At 39.4% G+C, this 14,607-nt stretch overlaps 1 protein-coding gene across 2 annotated transcripts; it reads left to right on the forward strand.

Annotated features, from left to right (window-relative positions):
- The first annotated feature begins 941 nt into the window (after window positions 1–941).
- Window positions 942–11,351, forward strand: Morf4l2 (mortality factor 4 like 2). Of its 2 annotated transcripts, none has more exons than XM_026402875.2 (4): window positions 942–1,025; window positions 3,666–3,755; window positions 8,728–8,829; window positions 10,086–11,351. In XM_026402875.2, the coding sequence occupies exon 4, from the start codon at window positions 10,110–10,112 to the stop codon at window positions 10,974–10,976; it is 867 nt and encodes a 288-aa protein (XP_026258660.1). In that variant the 5' UTR covers window positions 942–1,025; window positions 3,666–3,755; window positions 8,728–8,829; window positions 10,086–10,109; the 3' UTR covers window positions 10,977–11,351. The 2 variants fall into 2 exon arrangements, with proteins under 2 accessions (XP_026258660.1, XP_026258659.1); XM_026402874.2 differs by lacking the exon at window positions 942–1,025 and adding an exon at window positions 2,175–2,313.
- Window positions 11,352–14,607: the final 3,256 nt, after the last annotated feature.

Raw genomic sequence — 14,607 nt, forward strand, 5'->3', positions numbered from 1 at the left:
CATCTTTATTTTCCATCTGGGAATACTTGAGCAAAATAGTTGGATTTACACCAGCATCAGCACCTAGGGTCATTCCTCAACTCTCTAAAAACTCCAAGGGAACCAGACTTCAGCAATCAGGGACACTGAAGCAGGAGGATTGCAAATTGGAGGACAGCTTGGGTAACTTAGCTGCAAGATAAGCTATCATGGTTGAACAAAAGAAGTACTGTTAAGGGCTTAGGCTCAAGAAGCAAGTAAAGTTCAAATCCTAGTCCCCATACTTGTTGACTACACAGATATGAAATAATCCCACCATCATAATTCTGCTGAATTGATACAAAATAAAAAACAAGCCAGGTGCAGTGGCACACATCTATAATCCCAGCGACTATGGAGGCTGAAACAGGAGGATTGCCAAATTCAAAACCAGCCCCAGTAACTTAACAAGGCCTTAAGCAACTTAGCAAGATCCTGTCTCAAAATAGAAAAATGACAAGGGCTGGGGATGTGGCTCAGTGGTTAAGCACCCCTTGGTTCAATCACTAGTACCAAAAAATTAAAAGTAAAAACAAATAAACAAAAGGAGTCTGGGGATGTACTCAGTGGTAAAGTGCCCCTGGGTTCGAGGATCAATCAACAATACCAAAGGGGCAGGGGACACAAGGGACATAAAAGAGAGGGGGAATTTTTTTAAGGAAAGAAATTTGCAAAAATATTTGGATCTTGGGTCCTAGACCTCTGGCTAACAGGGTTATTTACAGACGCTGTTTTTTTATTTTTCCTTAAAAGAATATCCGCAACAATCCCCCCTACCCTCTGCAGGCCCCCATTGTTTGGCGTGTTCAGCAAACCAGGAAGGTGGGGGCCGGGGAGGAAGACAAATCCCATAATTCCAGGGACCAAACAGCCAATCCTTTACTGGGATTTGGCGGCATCTAGCGGCAGGCTTGAGAGGTATAAACCTTACCCAGAGAACTTTCTGGAAAATTAGCTGAGTGCGTATTTGAAGAAGGACACAGTGCTTGGAGACCAGGGACAGAAAGGTAAGAGAAACTCGGCACTCACAGGAATTTGGGATCGCCAGCTGAGGGGAAGGGAAGTGTGTTGTATGTATCACTGGAACATATTTTTGCAAAGAGAACTGCCAGCAACTTGGTGGGCGGGGTGGGGGGTGAGCAGGAGAGGGGAGGATACTAGAGAATTGAAGCCGCCCCTTGTTGTTGCTAATATGGGAATGGGAGGGTATGATTCTGAACTATTGGAGAACTAGTTTAGAATAGGATTTGGCAAAAAGAAAAATGTGGAAGGAAAGTGTACTTTCAGGATCTAAAATAAAATTGGTAGGGTAGCCGAGCTACTTTGAACAAAAGCCCTTTATTATTTTTTTTTTATGACCACCTTGCCTAAATTATTTTTCTTGTCGTTCAAACATATACAGATAGAAAACCAACAGAGAGGAGCTCACGTACACACACTCACTCTCCTCTACCCCCGCCCCAAAGCTAGGGCGGACGCCTGCGCACACCCACCTCCTCCGGCGCCACGAGGGCTGGCGCGCGATCACACCCCAACCCCCCAGGCCACGCGAACTTGCCCGCGCTTGTACACCCAGGCCCACACGCCAGCGGCACTCACCACCCCCATTCGCGCACACACATCAAAACTTCGATTTCGCCTTTTTTTTCCCCCTGCTCGGAGAATTGCGCAACAGGCTCGGGGCGTGGCTTTACTTTGACCTCGCTCTTCCCCACTCGCGGGAACCTTAGCTCATTTCCGCCTATCCTATTTCCGCAGGCCACGTAGACACTTCCTTTCCCAGCTGGGGGAGGGGCACAAACCCATAATGCCTCCCTGCCAAAAAGAGAGAGAAAAAAAAAAAAAAGCCCCTCTGGTCAGGGGAACTCTGGGTCGTGAAAATAGGCCACGTGAACACTCTGCCCTATAGACTTATGACCCAACGGCTGTCGCGCTTCGGAGGGCGGGCTAAGAACCTAAGAGGGAGAACGTCATTGGCCAAAACCCGCACTAAAGGAAGACGATGGTTGGTTGGTTTCAGGCCTTAACCATGAAGAAGCAGGTTGCTAGCACCCGCCTTTACTGCGGCTGAGTGTCACTGCTGACGTGGGGGTCGTGGTCCAATCATTTGGTTATGGAACATTCTAAAACTTAGGCAAGACGATTGCGATTGGTTGATGGGCATAGGCCCGCCTCCAGAGTGACGTGTCTGCCTATGGATATCAGTTGCCAGAGAAACCTGGCTTTACTATGGCGGTTGGAGGGACGGCAGTGATCACACGTCGGCTGCTGGAAAGAACTGGATTCTCGTTTCAGGTTTCGGGGTGGGGGTGGGGAAAAAGGGTCGATGATTTACTCTTCTTGTCGTGTAAAATAGACAGGATTAGCAAGTGGCTTTACGATCGGCAGAGCTAGATTCATATTCCTGTTCGCCAACGCCCAGCCTGGGCAAGGCTTCTGTTCTTTCTGTGTCTCGGTTTCCATGTTTGTAAAATGGTGATAATAATAGTATCTACCTCATCAGAGACGTGTACTCAGACGTGTACTGTATTATAGTGCGTAGAAGGCACCTAATAAGAAGCCTGACTCTTAAAGATAATTAGCTATTGTTAATGTAGATAAATATTCGCGTAACAGAATGAGAAAATTTATAGTTGATGTAAATACTCTCATTATGGTGCTTTTTCTGCATCATCTTTCCTAGAAGAAATTAAAGATAAAAGGGATAAATTAATTTTTACTGATGAAATAATGTGCTACCTGAGAAATGCCTCAAACCGCGGGGATTGGAATTTTCCCATATTGAAAAGTTAAAAGATGGGGGGAGGGGGGAGATCGGGAACGAGAGCGAGGTAGAGATGAACCATGCGCGATAAGTAAGTAGGCCTTGTTTGGATCCTGATTTGAGCAAGGCAACTGTAAAAACCCGTTTAAGACGCATCAGGAAAATTTGAACGCGGATTCGATATTTGATGTTTGTTAAGGAATTGAGTCAGTTTTTTTTAGACATTACAGTGGGATTGTAGTTATGTTTTCAAATTGTCTTTATTTTGTGGACATATATTTATATAAATGCTTAAGGATTAAATAATATATTGAGATTGGTTTCAAAATATGTTGGATGACTAGGATTTGCTTCAAAATTTCAGCGGTAGAAGGAAATGGGGAGGAGGGGTATAAAGGGAAAAAATGGGGCTCTAAATTAATAATCATTTAAGCTGAGTGAAGGATATATAGGTTTCTTTATATTAATGTTTTCCTTGGTATATTTTTGGAATTTTTCATTATATAGAAATAAGCTATTCCGGGAGCTAAAAAAGTGGGGGGGGGAGCAGTGGGTGGGGTTACAGATGAAACAAGATGGCCTTCAGTTGGTAATTACTGAAGCTAGATGATGGATTCGTCGTGGGTTTGTAATACTGTTACCTCTACATTTTTATTCATTTGAGATTATCCTTAATAAAGAATAAACATTTTTCAAAAATTAGATAAAGGTTCAACAAAGTAAATTTGAAAATTTAACCACAAGAAAGGGGAAAATCACTTTTACATTATTTATCAGCTTTGGTGTCCTTTGTGTGTGATAAAATTGCATTGACTCATGAAGAAGAAAATCATCATCTCATATATTTTTATGTCCTTTCCTGTCCCTTTGTTTGACCTTCCAGATCACCATCAGAAAAGCTAAGTTTGCCTTACAGTAAGGATCAGGAGATCTGATCCTGTTTGCAGAACCATCCCTGATTACAGAGCCTTGGGTAAGTGCCTTCCTTCTCCTGGCCTCAGTGCTCAATTAAGAAAATACCACATAACCTTCCTAACTGTCCAAGAATATTTTGAAGATAAGCCTCCTATCTGGAAAGTAAATTCTGAAAAAGGAATAATGGAGGAAAATCTATTGCTGCCTCTAGTACAAAAAGTGAATAAGCATCTGAAGGCTGCATAATTTTATATCCTTTAATAAAAGATACTAAGAAGGATCCCCTGCAGTAATTTTACATATCCAAATATTACATTATTGTTTTTCTTTGCTACAGATGTAGAATAGTATTGTGGTTGAAATTAAAACTGACTTGCTAAATTTAAATTCTGGCTCTGCCATTTAACTTTGTGAATCCTGAGAATAATATTTATTTTGTACCTAAGCTTTCTTGTGTGTAAAATACAAATAATAATAGTAGTTCCTTCATATGATTGTTGAGGTTGAGGGGATTACATGTAAAGTAACCAAGACAGTACGTAACACATCCTGTTTCCCCTGTGGACACTTATAAACACTTATAAAACAATGGATACCTCTTTTTTGAAATGAAGGAAAATTAAGATCTTTGATTTCACTAATTTTCCAGAAAAAGCAGTTACTACTAGAATTCTGAAATTATGGCTTCTGGCTTATCCTAACAATCTAAAGGTTTTTAACTATATTATATTTCCAAGAGCCATAATTTTAACTAGCAAATCATACCTTATTCACTCTGCTAATAGTTGTTATGTTATTCCTCTTTATTCAGACTTAAAAAAAATCTGATAAACAAAGGAAATGTTCAGCATCCAAAACAGAAAATTGATATAAATGTAACTAACAATGGCACATGTGAATTTAAAGGTTTTTTTCCACCAGACTGTCGGAGTTTATAATTACACTCATCCTGGTACACACATACACAAAAGATTTTAGCCTTTGGAGTCTGATTCACAAATGGCCGGTTGCTTACATGAAGAGGGGAGGGAAGGTTTCCCCATCTCTTGACAGCTCCGTTTTCTTATGAAGCCACAGTATTTTTTCTTCTTTATTTTCCTCCCTTTTGAAAGCTAGGTTTTATAGGAGGTTCCTTCCCTGCTTGGTAGAAAAGATAAATTAGGTGGGTAGGCTCAGAACCCCTTTCCATGAGGCCATTTAGGAAATGATTAAAAGCTGATGGGGGAGGGTGGACCACTAGGTCAATAGGAGCTCAGAGAAAGCAAGGGCCAAAGTGATTTGAAAGAGCAAGCTTCAAAGAGGAAGACCTTGACTTGGATCTCTAAGGATAGGCAGAATCTAGAAGGAAGGTAGGAATTCAATCCAAATGATATGCCTACAAATTATAGAGTAAACTCAATTTTACTTTTCTCACCACCTTTTACTCTCCCTAGAATTGATCATTTTTATCATTTTGCTCTTGTTTCCTTCCAGACTTGTGTACTATCTTGAATGTCTTCATGTCTATTCATAAGAGTTGTGATTTCAATTGTAGTGACATTCCCTTAACTAGCATGATATTCAATATTATAATTGTAACACATTATTTTGTCAATTCACTATTGATATCCTTGTAGATTTAGTCCAGTGTTCTGCTATTTCAAATAATACTGCATCAACATCCTTGGTGCCCATTTACAAGTGTTATTCTAGGGCAGTATTTGTGTCTTGAGCTGATAATTAAACCATCATGATATTGGTGTGAGAACATTAAAATATAGCACTGACGTGGATGGACTCAACACAGTGATACCTTTAAATTAAATAATCAAAAATCATTGGGAAGAAGGTACCTTAAAAGACTCACATTACTTTGGGAATTTGAAATGTTGTGAAATAGTATTTCAAATCATTGGAGAAAAGATGGACTCTTCAGTAATGAATATTAGGAAAAGATTGTTATAAATTTGAGGGAAACTATAAGAAGGCATAAGAAATCACTTTCACAATATTGGTTTTGGAGCCTTTTCTTAAACATGACATAAAGCCAAAGGTCACAAAGGAAAATATTGACCAATTTTGTCTGTGATAATGAAATAATGCATATTCACACAGTCTCATAGTATGATATCATTAAGCACTTGAAATATTTTGAACATACAAAAACCCATAATTATTATAAATCAATAAAAAGCAGCAAAAGACCTCATAGAAAAGGTAATGAAAATACTCATATAAGAAAAAGATAAAATGGCCCAAAAGAGATATTCAATACCTCACAAATTCAAATGAAAGTACCTTACTAAGTGTTAGATTGGGGTGCAGTTAAGTGCTGGAGAGCTTTCCTAGCATGCACGGGGCCCTGGATTTGTTCCTCGGCACCATAAACAAAAGAAAGGAAAAAACATTTAGTGTTGCTAAAGATATGGAAAAATGAACTTACATATTTCTGTTATGAATAAAAATTAAAATAGTTATTTTTAAGGTGAATATATTTAAAATTATAAAATGTCATTTTTTGTTCTTAATTTTTAAGCTTAGATGGAAAAACTACCCATCTGATAATATAGAACTTTAAAAATCCTAAAATCAGACTAAAAGAATACCCAAGGGGGAAGGAAATATTTGCCAAAAGAAATTCTGGCCAGGCACAGTGGTGCATGCCTGTAATTCCAGTGGCTCCGGAGGCTGAGGCAGGAAGATCACAAGTTCAAAGCCAGCCCCAGCAAAAGCAAGGTGCTAAGCAACTCAGTTAGAATCCTGTCTCTTAAAAAAAAAAAAATAAAGGCTGGGGATGTGGCTCAGTGGTCAGGTACCCCTGAGATCAATCACAGTACACACCCACCGCACCCCCAAAATAAATTCTACAAGTGTTGAAGCCATACATGGTGGTTCATGCCTGTAATCCCAGCTGTTCAGGAGGCAGAGACAGGAGGATCACAAATTCAAGGTGAGCCTCAGCAATTTAGCAAGGTTCTGAGCGATTTAGTGAGACCTTTAGAATTTAAAGAAAAGGGGAGGGGAGCCAGGAATGTGGCTCAGTGGTTAAGCGCCTTTGGGTTCAATCTCTGGGACCCTCCGGTGAACTCAAGGACAAAAACAAATGGACAGTGGACATTTTTAAGACAGGATCTTACAGAACTGCCCAGGCTGACCTTGAACAGGTGGTCCTGCCTCAGCCTCCAGAGTTGCTGGGGATGTGTGCACCAAACTGTGATTGACATTTTTACCTGCTATTTTTAGGATTATAAATTGATACAATATAGAGGAAGAAGAAATTTTGGCAACATTAAGAGCTTTAAAAGTGTTTTCTCTCTATTAGTTATTGATGGACTTTATTTATTTATATGTGGTGCTGAGACTCAAACCCAGTGCCTCACACATGTTAGGCAAGCACTCTACCACTGAGCCACAACCTAGCCCTAAATCTGCTTCTTGTAGTCTTATAGGAACAAAAGGAAATTATCCAAAAGTGTTTATACAATGTTTAAATAATTTGTTAAAGGATGAATAGCTGGTAGAACACAGACTATTTCCAGAAAATGAGTGGTTAAGGTATGCCATTCAGAACAGCTCAGAAAGCATACGTGTTACAACCTTAACATGGGAAAATGATTCATTACCATAGTTTTTTAAATGAAATCTTTAGTTTAATTGTATGCGTTAATTTCTTCAAATGTAGAGACCAAATAAACTTATGAAATTAAAGCAAAACTATAGCAAATATAAACATGTTTTCTCAATTTCTGAAGCAGATGGGAAAGTAAGTGATTGTTACCCCTAGTTTATATCTCCATTTTCTCCATGTTGGATCATACCTGCTCTTTGATTTGGTATATATTCAGGGACTTAAGTGCTGCTGTGCAAGAAGTAGGATAGGTATAGTACAAGCCCTGTGGCAAATTGAAATGAATAATACAGTTTCATATAGTTTTGGAGGTTGGGGAAATGGTCTAGGATAGGAAAGATTTAGAGAGGAGGTGGGACTTTTCTTGGTATTTAGATAAAGTCTGGTGGACAATGAGTAGGTATGCTGAGTAAGCTATATTAACAGTATGAAACTCACTCAGTTTAAAAAAGGTGATAAATCATGGCAGCATTTTAGTGAAGACAGACACAGAGTGTCTGTCATGGATCCCTGAAGCAGTGTATGCAAGTGTATGTAGTAGGTTCAGCTATCAAGTTTCTCAGTAAGGAATTGCTAATGACCATTTATCTTTTCATAGCGAATTCATTTTTTTATTAAAAAGAAACATTTTGAAAGGGATAACATCATGACACACACCACTATCACCACTATCTGAATCTTCACACGCTGTGTCTATCCTCCTCAACCAGGTTTCTGATTCCCACAGGGCAAGTCATATTCACAGATTTTGTTACTTAGAAGGTTGGTTTTGCCCTTCACTGCCTGCCCAAAGCTTTGTGTCCTTGCAGTTAGAAGGTACTGTTTGCTTAGTGATACTAAAGTTTTCCTAATCCAGGGCTCTCATTTTCAAGCATATCTGGTTTCCCCCTTGGGCCTACCCTTTAACTGCCCACAGGAGTCTTAAGGGTTATTGATTGGCTGGTGACCCTCTCTGGATGAAACTTGTTACTGGAGATACCTAGCTGAAGGCTGGTCAGTCTTCATCCCTTTTTCAGAATCTCCCTGACTTTAACAAGCTGAAGAATATGTAGGTTTCCAGTTCCTCCATGTTACAAACCCCACTACAGCAGACATCTTTGTATCTACATTTGCATGTGCAGGTATCCCTATAAGATACTGTGCAAGCAGTTCAGCCACATCACATTCATGTAATTTTTTTAAAAGCTTGTGAAGGCTAGGAATAATTTGTTATAGGCATAAATGAGAAGAAGCTGATAGCATACTTACCTTGTCCAAGGTCTCACAACTCGGTGTTGGAACCTAATTGGAATAAATATCCGTCTGACAAACTGACTCTTGTATTTTCTTTCACCTCTATTGAATACCATGTTTATAAAAGGTATTTCTCTTAGATGACTTCACAAAAGTTTATCTTAATTGCAGATACCTGTTTCCTTTCTAGGCTGTGTCTCCCACTTCATCCTTCCAGACCATCCCAGAAGATCTGTAAGATTCCATCTGGGAAATCACTAGGAGTTCTTGGAAGGGAAAGAAGGAAGATTGTGTAAGTCAAAGGAATTGTTTCATCTGTCACACCATACGAACAGTAGGAGACTGTTTCCATCCTTATCTTATTAGTTCTCCCTCCTGCAATTTTTCAGTTTAGATGTCTTTCCCTTGGAATTCTCCATTTCTTTGGCTTCCAAAATAACATTCTCCTGATTCTGTGGCTACTCAACATTTTTGTTTCATTAGTTGTCTCTCACCCCTTAAGTATCTTTCTTCCCTAGGTTTTCCAGTATTCCATATGTGAAATTCTGCCTCTCTTAATCCTGAAAGATTTCACTTACTTTCAGTGTCCACTACCAGCTAAATAACAATCACTATTAAACTTCCATTTCTGGCTCTGAACTGGAGTTTTAAAGTCACATGCTTAACTGCACAGTTCACATGCAATAAGTCTAACACTAAACTTCTTTCCCCTGAAGTCACTTTCCATCTATATATAGCGTCTCACTTGGTGAAAATACTAATGACCTCATCACCTGTCCTCCACCTGTCATCACTGGCTCTTCCCTCACCCATTTTTTACCTCCAGCAAGTAGGCAACAAAAGTGATATCATATGCCTCTTGTGCTCGAAAAAAAATTCCATGCCTATAACTATCATTGTATTAGTCTTATTTTATAATTGTCACTTTAGATATTTGAATCCCTCGCACTTATAGTATTTGCCTGGAAGCAGATATGCAGTATTAGATGACTAACTGAATAGATTAACAAATGAATTACCGGTGCTTTTATTTTCTGCAGATTTCAAACCTTTAAAATCATTCTTAGTTGATTTATTAATTACCCAGGCTTAAAATGACAGGATAATTACACTCTTTTCTCTCCTCAGTTACCATATTCTTCAGTATAAGTTCTGTAATTTCTGAAGAATTCCAGTTTTCTCTTCACTGTCATCAGAGTAGTTCAGGCCTATCTGGACTTATCAACAAAAACCTTTACTCTTATATTGCCTCCAGTCAGCTAAATTAATTTCAACTGTAGTTCCTTTCATGATTTGCCATTTAATTCCTTCTTTCTCTAAAATTACTTCCTTGGCTTATGGATGGCATTGAAGAACTAATTTATGGGCATATTTGATGAGCAGTGGGATGGGGGGAGGAGGTAGGTAGAAAGTTACTAATAAATGGTCCTGAAATAGGATTTGAGATCCAAATTCCAAGACAGTTAGCATGTATTTTGCTCTTATGGGCTTTTATGAAGATAAAGGTTACCACAGAAAACAGTCAAGTAAAATACTTTATATTTACAGTGGTTGGAATATAAACAGGGTTGAATGAGTTCCAGAAAGCAGGGTTCTCAAACTCGTGGACAACAATCTGCCGAAGAAGACAACTTTAAAAAACCAACTCGAAGCAACATGCAGAGAAGTAAGATGAGAGGGGCCTCCTCAGGAAAGAAGACAGCTGCTCCACAGCCAAAGAATCTTGAGCCAGCTCTCCCAGGAAGATGGGGGGGTCGCTCTGCAGAAAACCCCCCTTCGGGATCTGTGAGGAAGACAAGAAAGAACAAACAGAAGACCCCTGGAAATGGAGATGGTGGCAGTACCAGTGAAGCACCCCAGCCCCCACGGAAGAAAAGGGCCCGGGCTGACCCCACTGTGGAAAGTGAAGAGGCATTTAAGAATAGAATGGAAGTTAAAGTGAAGATTCCTGAAGAATTAAAACCATGGCTCGTCGAAGACTGGGACTTGGTAACCAGGCAGAAGCAGCTGTTTCAGCTCCCAGCTAAGAAGAATGTAGATGCTATTCTGGAAGAGTATGCCAATTGTAAGAAATCACAGGGGAATGTTGATAACAAGGAATATGCGGTTAATGAAGTTGTGGCGGGAATAAAAGAGTATTTCAATGTGATGTTGGGCACTCAGCTGCTGTACAAATTTGAGAGGCCCCAGTATGCTGAGATCCTTTTGGCCCACCCTGATGCGCCAATGTCCCAGGTTTATGGAGCGCCACACCTACTGAGATTATTTGTAAGAATTGGAGCAATGTTGGCCTATACACCCCTTGATGAGAAGAGCCTTGCATTATTGTTGGGCTATCTGCATGATTTCCTAAAATATCTGGCAAAGAATTCTGCATCTCTGTTTACTGCCAGTGATTACAAAGTGGCTTCTGCTGAGTACCACCGCAAAGCCCTGTGAGGGTCTACTGACCACTCACTATTATGTCTGGTATCTGTAAACACTTTCTGTTCTTAGTCCTTTCCTTGTAAAATTGATGTTCTTTAAAATTGTTAATGTATAACAGGGCTTATGTTTCAGTTTGTTTTCTGTTCTGTTTAAACAAAATAAAAGGAGTACAAGCTCCTTTCCTCATTTCAAAGTTGCTACCAGTGTATGCAGTAATTAGATAAAGAAGAAAACATTCAGTAGAACATTTTATTGCCTAGTTGACAACATTGCTTGAATGCTGGTGGTTCTATCCCTTTGACACTACACAATTTTCTAATATGTGTTAAATGCTATGTGACGAAACGCCCTGATTCCTAGTGCCAAAGGTTCAACTTAATGTATATACCCGAAAACCCATGCATTTGTGCTCTTTTTTTTTTATGGTGCTTGAAGTAAAACAGCCCATCCTCTGCAAATCCATCTATGTTGTTCCTTAGGCATTCTATCTTTGCTCAAATTGTTGAAGGATGGTGGTTTGTTTCATGGTTTTTGTATTTGAGTCTAATGCACGTTCTAACATGATAGAGGCAATGCATTATTGTGTAGCCACAGTTTTCTGGAGAAGTTGATATTTTAGGAATTGTATTTCAGATCTTAAATAAAATTTGTTTCTAAATTTCAAAGCAAGAAATTTTGCAGTGTGCTTTTAATGTTACCGAGGCTAACTCATCAGGCCCAGGAAAGATCTAGGTGGTATCACTGAAGAGTTCTGATTCCTAGTGAAAGACTTCCTTTTCCTACTAGGTGTGGCAACCAGGTGTGTGCCATGTGAAGCCATTTCCCCTGCTCTCAATGTGGCTTCTCAATAAAGTGGAATGCTTACTCAGGGTGCTTGTATGAGCCAGTTTTGTTCCTGATAACTCCTTACCCCTGAGTCTGGCTAGTATAATGGGGCATTTAATAGGTATTGTAACAGGACCTTACCGAGCTTTGCTTTTTCCCATCAGAGGATGCATGGTTACCCACCTTAAGTATTGTGTCCATCAGAGATACTTGCAGATTTTTGGTCAAGAATGTTAGACTTCCTAATACCAGTGGAGGTGTCATATTCCCATTTTTTAATCCCTTCAATAAAATATTGGGAATTTCAGATAAAGGATCTCTGGAGCACAGAGGTAGTACTGGATGCCTATGTTTACAATTCTATCCTGAAGTGAAAATTTCCCAGTCAAACCAAGTTTTTTTTATGACAACACTTTAATGTGTTTAGCAAGAAAAGTATTATTGTCAATGTTTTTGGAAAATACAATGTGGAAAGAAGAATCACCTCTAATACTAACTGGATCAGTCAGGGTCCCAGCAAGAAACATGTGAGACTCAAAATGGATATATTGAGGAACATTTAATTATAGAGAAATTTTTACCATGTTTTCAGCAGAGGCTTAAGGTTATTATTTTGTGTCTTAGCTCAGGCTGCCATAACAAAGCGCCACAGACTGTTGAGCTTAAACAACAGGAATTTACTTCACATTTCTGGAGGCTATAAATCATTTAGTTGTTGGCAGAGTTGGTTTGAAGCTTCTCTCCTGGGCTTGCAGAAAGCTGTTGCCTCCCTGTGTCTTCAAATAGTCTTTTCCTCTATCTGGCTATAACCTAATCTCTTCTTACAAGGACATCAGTCATTGGATTGAAGCCTACCTAGTTGACTCATTTTGACTTAGTTGTATCTGTAAAGTCCCTATTTTCAAATATAGTTGCATTCTGAGTTACTAAGGATTAGAACTTCAACATGAGTTTGTTGGGGGACACATTTAAGCCCATCACATCAGGTTTCTACTCCTAGGGAAAGGGTGAGATGGAGTGGGAAGAGAGGATGAGCAGGGGAGGGGTTGCTGGAATGGTGTACAGCTGTACAGAAAGGACATCCTCAGCAGCTGTGATGGAGTTGGCGCACAGTGTCCCTGAAAAGAGTCCAGGATGAGGAGACCTCATCTGATCTCACCCTTCCCTTACTCTCTTACTCAGTATTTCCCTTTGGCCAAACTGGAAGCCAGAAGACAAGGCAGACCTTTGATGTAGTCCATATTGGTAATCCTGGGGTACACAGATAAGGGAGGAAAAAGGATGGAGGCTGGGTGCAAATTGGAGATATCTAGAACACCTGAAATAACTATAATTATTCTTTTGCTATATATCCATAGAATTATGCATATTTATCTATAAGAAAGATCATGCTTTTGACAAAATTAGGATCAGATTCTACAGTTCTCATATTTCTTGCCAAATTGATAAAAAAGATATTCAAACTTAAAACCAGTTTCTTTTTAAATGACAATAAAATGTAAAAACTTTCTAAATATTAGGTTATTGGCAGGGTGCCAACAGGAAACATCAAGTTAGATCTTAGCTTTCATGCTTACACATGTAGGATTTGTCCCTTTTTTTTTTAATATGGTACCAGGGATTGAACTGAGGGGTACTCAACCACTGAGCCACATCCCCAGCCCTATTTTGTATTTTATTTAGAGACTGTCTCACTGAGTTGCTTAGCACCTTGTGGTTGCTGAGGCTAGTTTTGAACTTGCAGTTCTCTTCAGCCTCCCAAGCCACTGAGATTATAGGCGTGAGCCACCATGCCCAGTCAGAAATATCCCATTTTCAAATTGCCATAAAATAACATACATATGACCTAGCATGCTGGTGGAAAATCAACTTCAGTTATTACCAGTAGTTCCCCATCTCCATTAGTTGTACAAATGTTCTAGAGTCTCAACCTAGCATAAAACCTGAGGATACCCCTTGTTGTCAGCTGTCTATGTTGGAAATAACATGCCCATTTTCTGAACAGGCACAATATCTTCAGATCCTTTGTCCCTAAATGTTCCCATCCATCTATCTGTGTAGGGGATTCTTTGTCAAGAATAGACACTGAGGAATGGGATATATCTCATAGAGTACTTACTTGCCTGCCATTCATGAGGCCCCATGTTCGGTCCCCAGCACTGGGGTCCACCAGTCTTCCTGACATGGAGAAATGCTCATATCTGCTACTAAAAGGGCCTACAAACCCTGACCTCTCTTCTCTTGCTGGCTTCCAGTCCCATCCAGGGACTCTGGGCTTGATTTCTTCAATGAAAACAATCCTTGTCAAAATGTAAGAAGTCTGACTTCAAGCAGCTTCTGCTTCCAGCTGTGTTACAAACATCCCTCTCCAGATCTCTGCTGGAAATGACAGGAGATAGAGTGTATAATATGCATGTTAATATCTAAATGGCTGATAATTTAATATTTTACAGTTCATTATTTTGGCTGGCTTGTTTCATTTTTTAAAAAAATTCTTAGGAATATTATAGAATATAATTCTTAAGAATAAAATACTTTAATAAGGCCCTAAACTGGACCATCCTATTGATTTTTTTATTTGTTTTAATTGGTTACACATGACAGTACAATGATCTTGACATCATACATTTGAATCAAATGGGATATAATTTCTCATTTTTCTGAGTGTACAGTTTGCAGAATCACATTGATCATGCAGTCATGTATACACCTGCAGCAATAATAATGTCTATTTTATTGTGCTGTCCTTCCATTCCCCCCTTCCCCTCCCCTCCCCTCCCATCACTTCTCACTACCCAATCTAGTGTGACACACTTTT

The sequence above is a fragment of the Urocitellus parryii genome, chromosome X (genome assembly GCF_045843805.1).
Source record: "Urocitellus parryii isolate mUroPar1 chromosome X, mUroPar1.hap1, whole genome shotgun sequence".
NCBI lineage: Eukaryota > Metazoa > Chordata > Mammalia > Rodentia > Sciuridae > Urocitellus > Urocitellus parryii.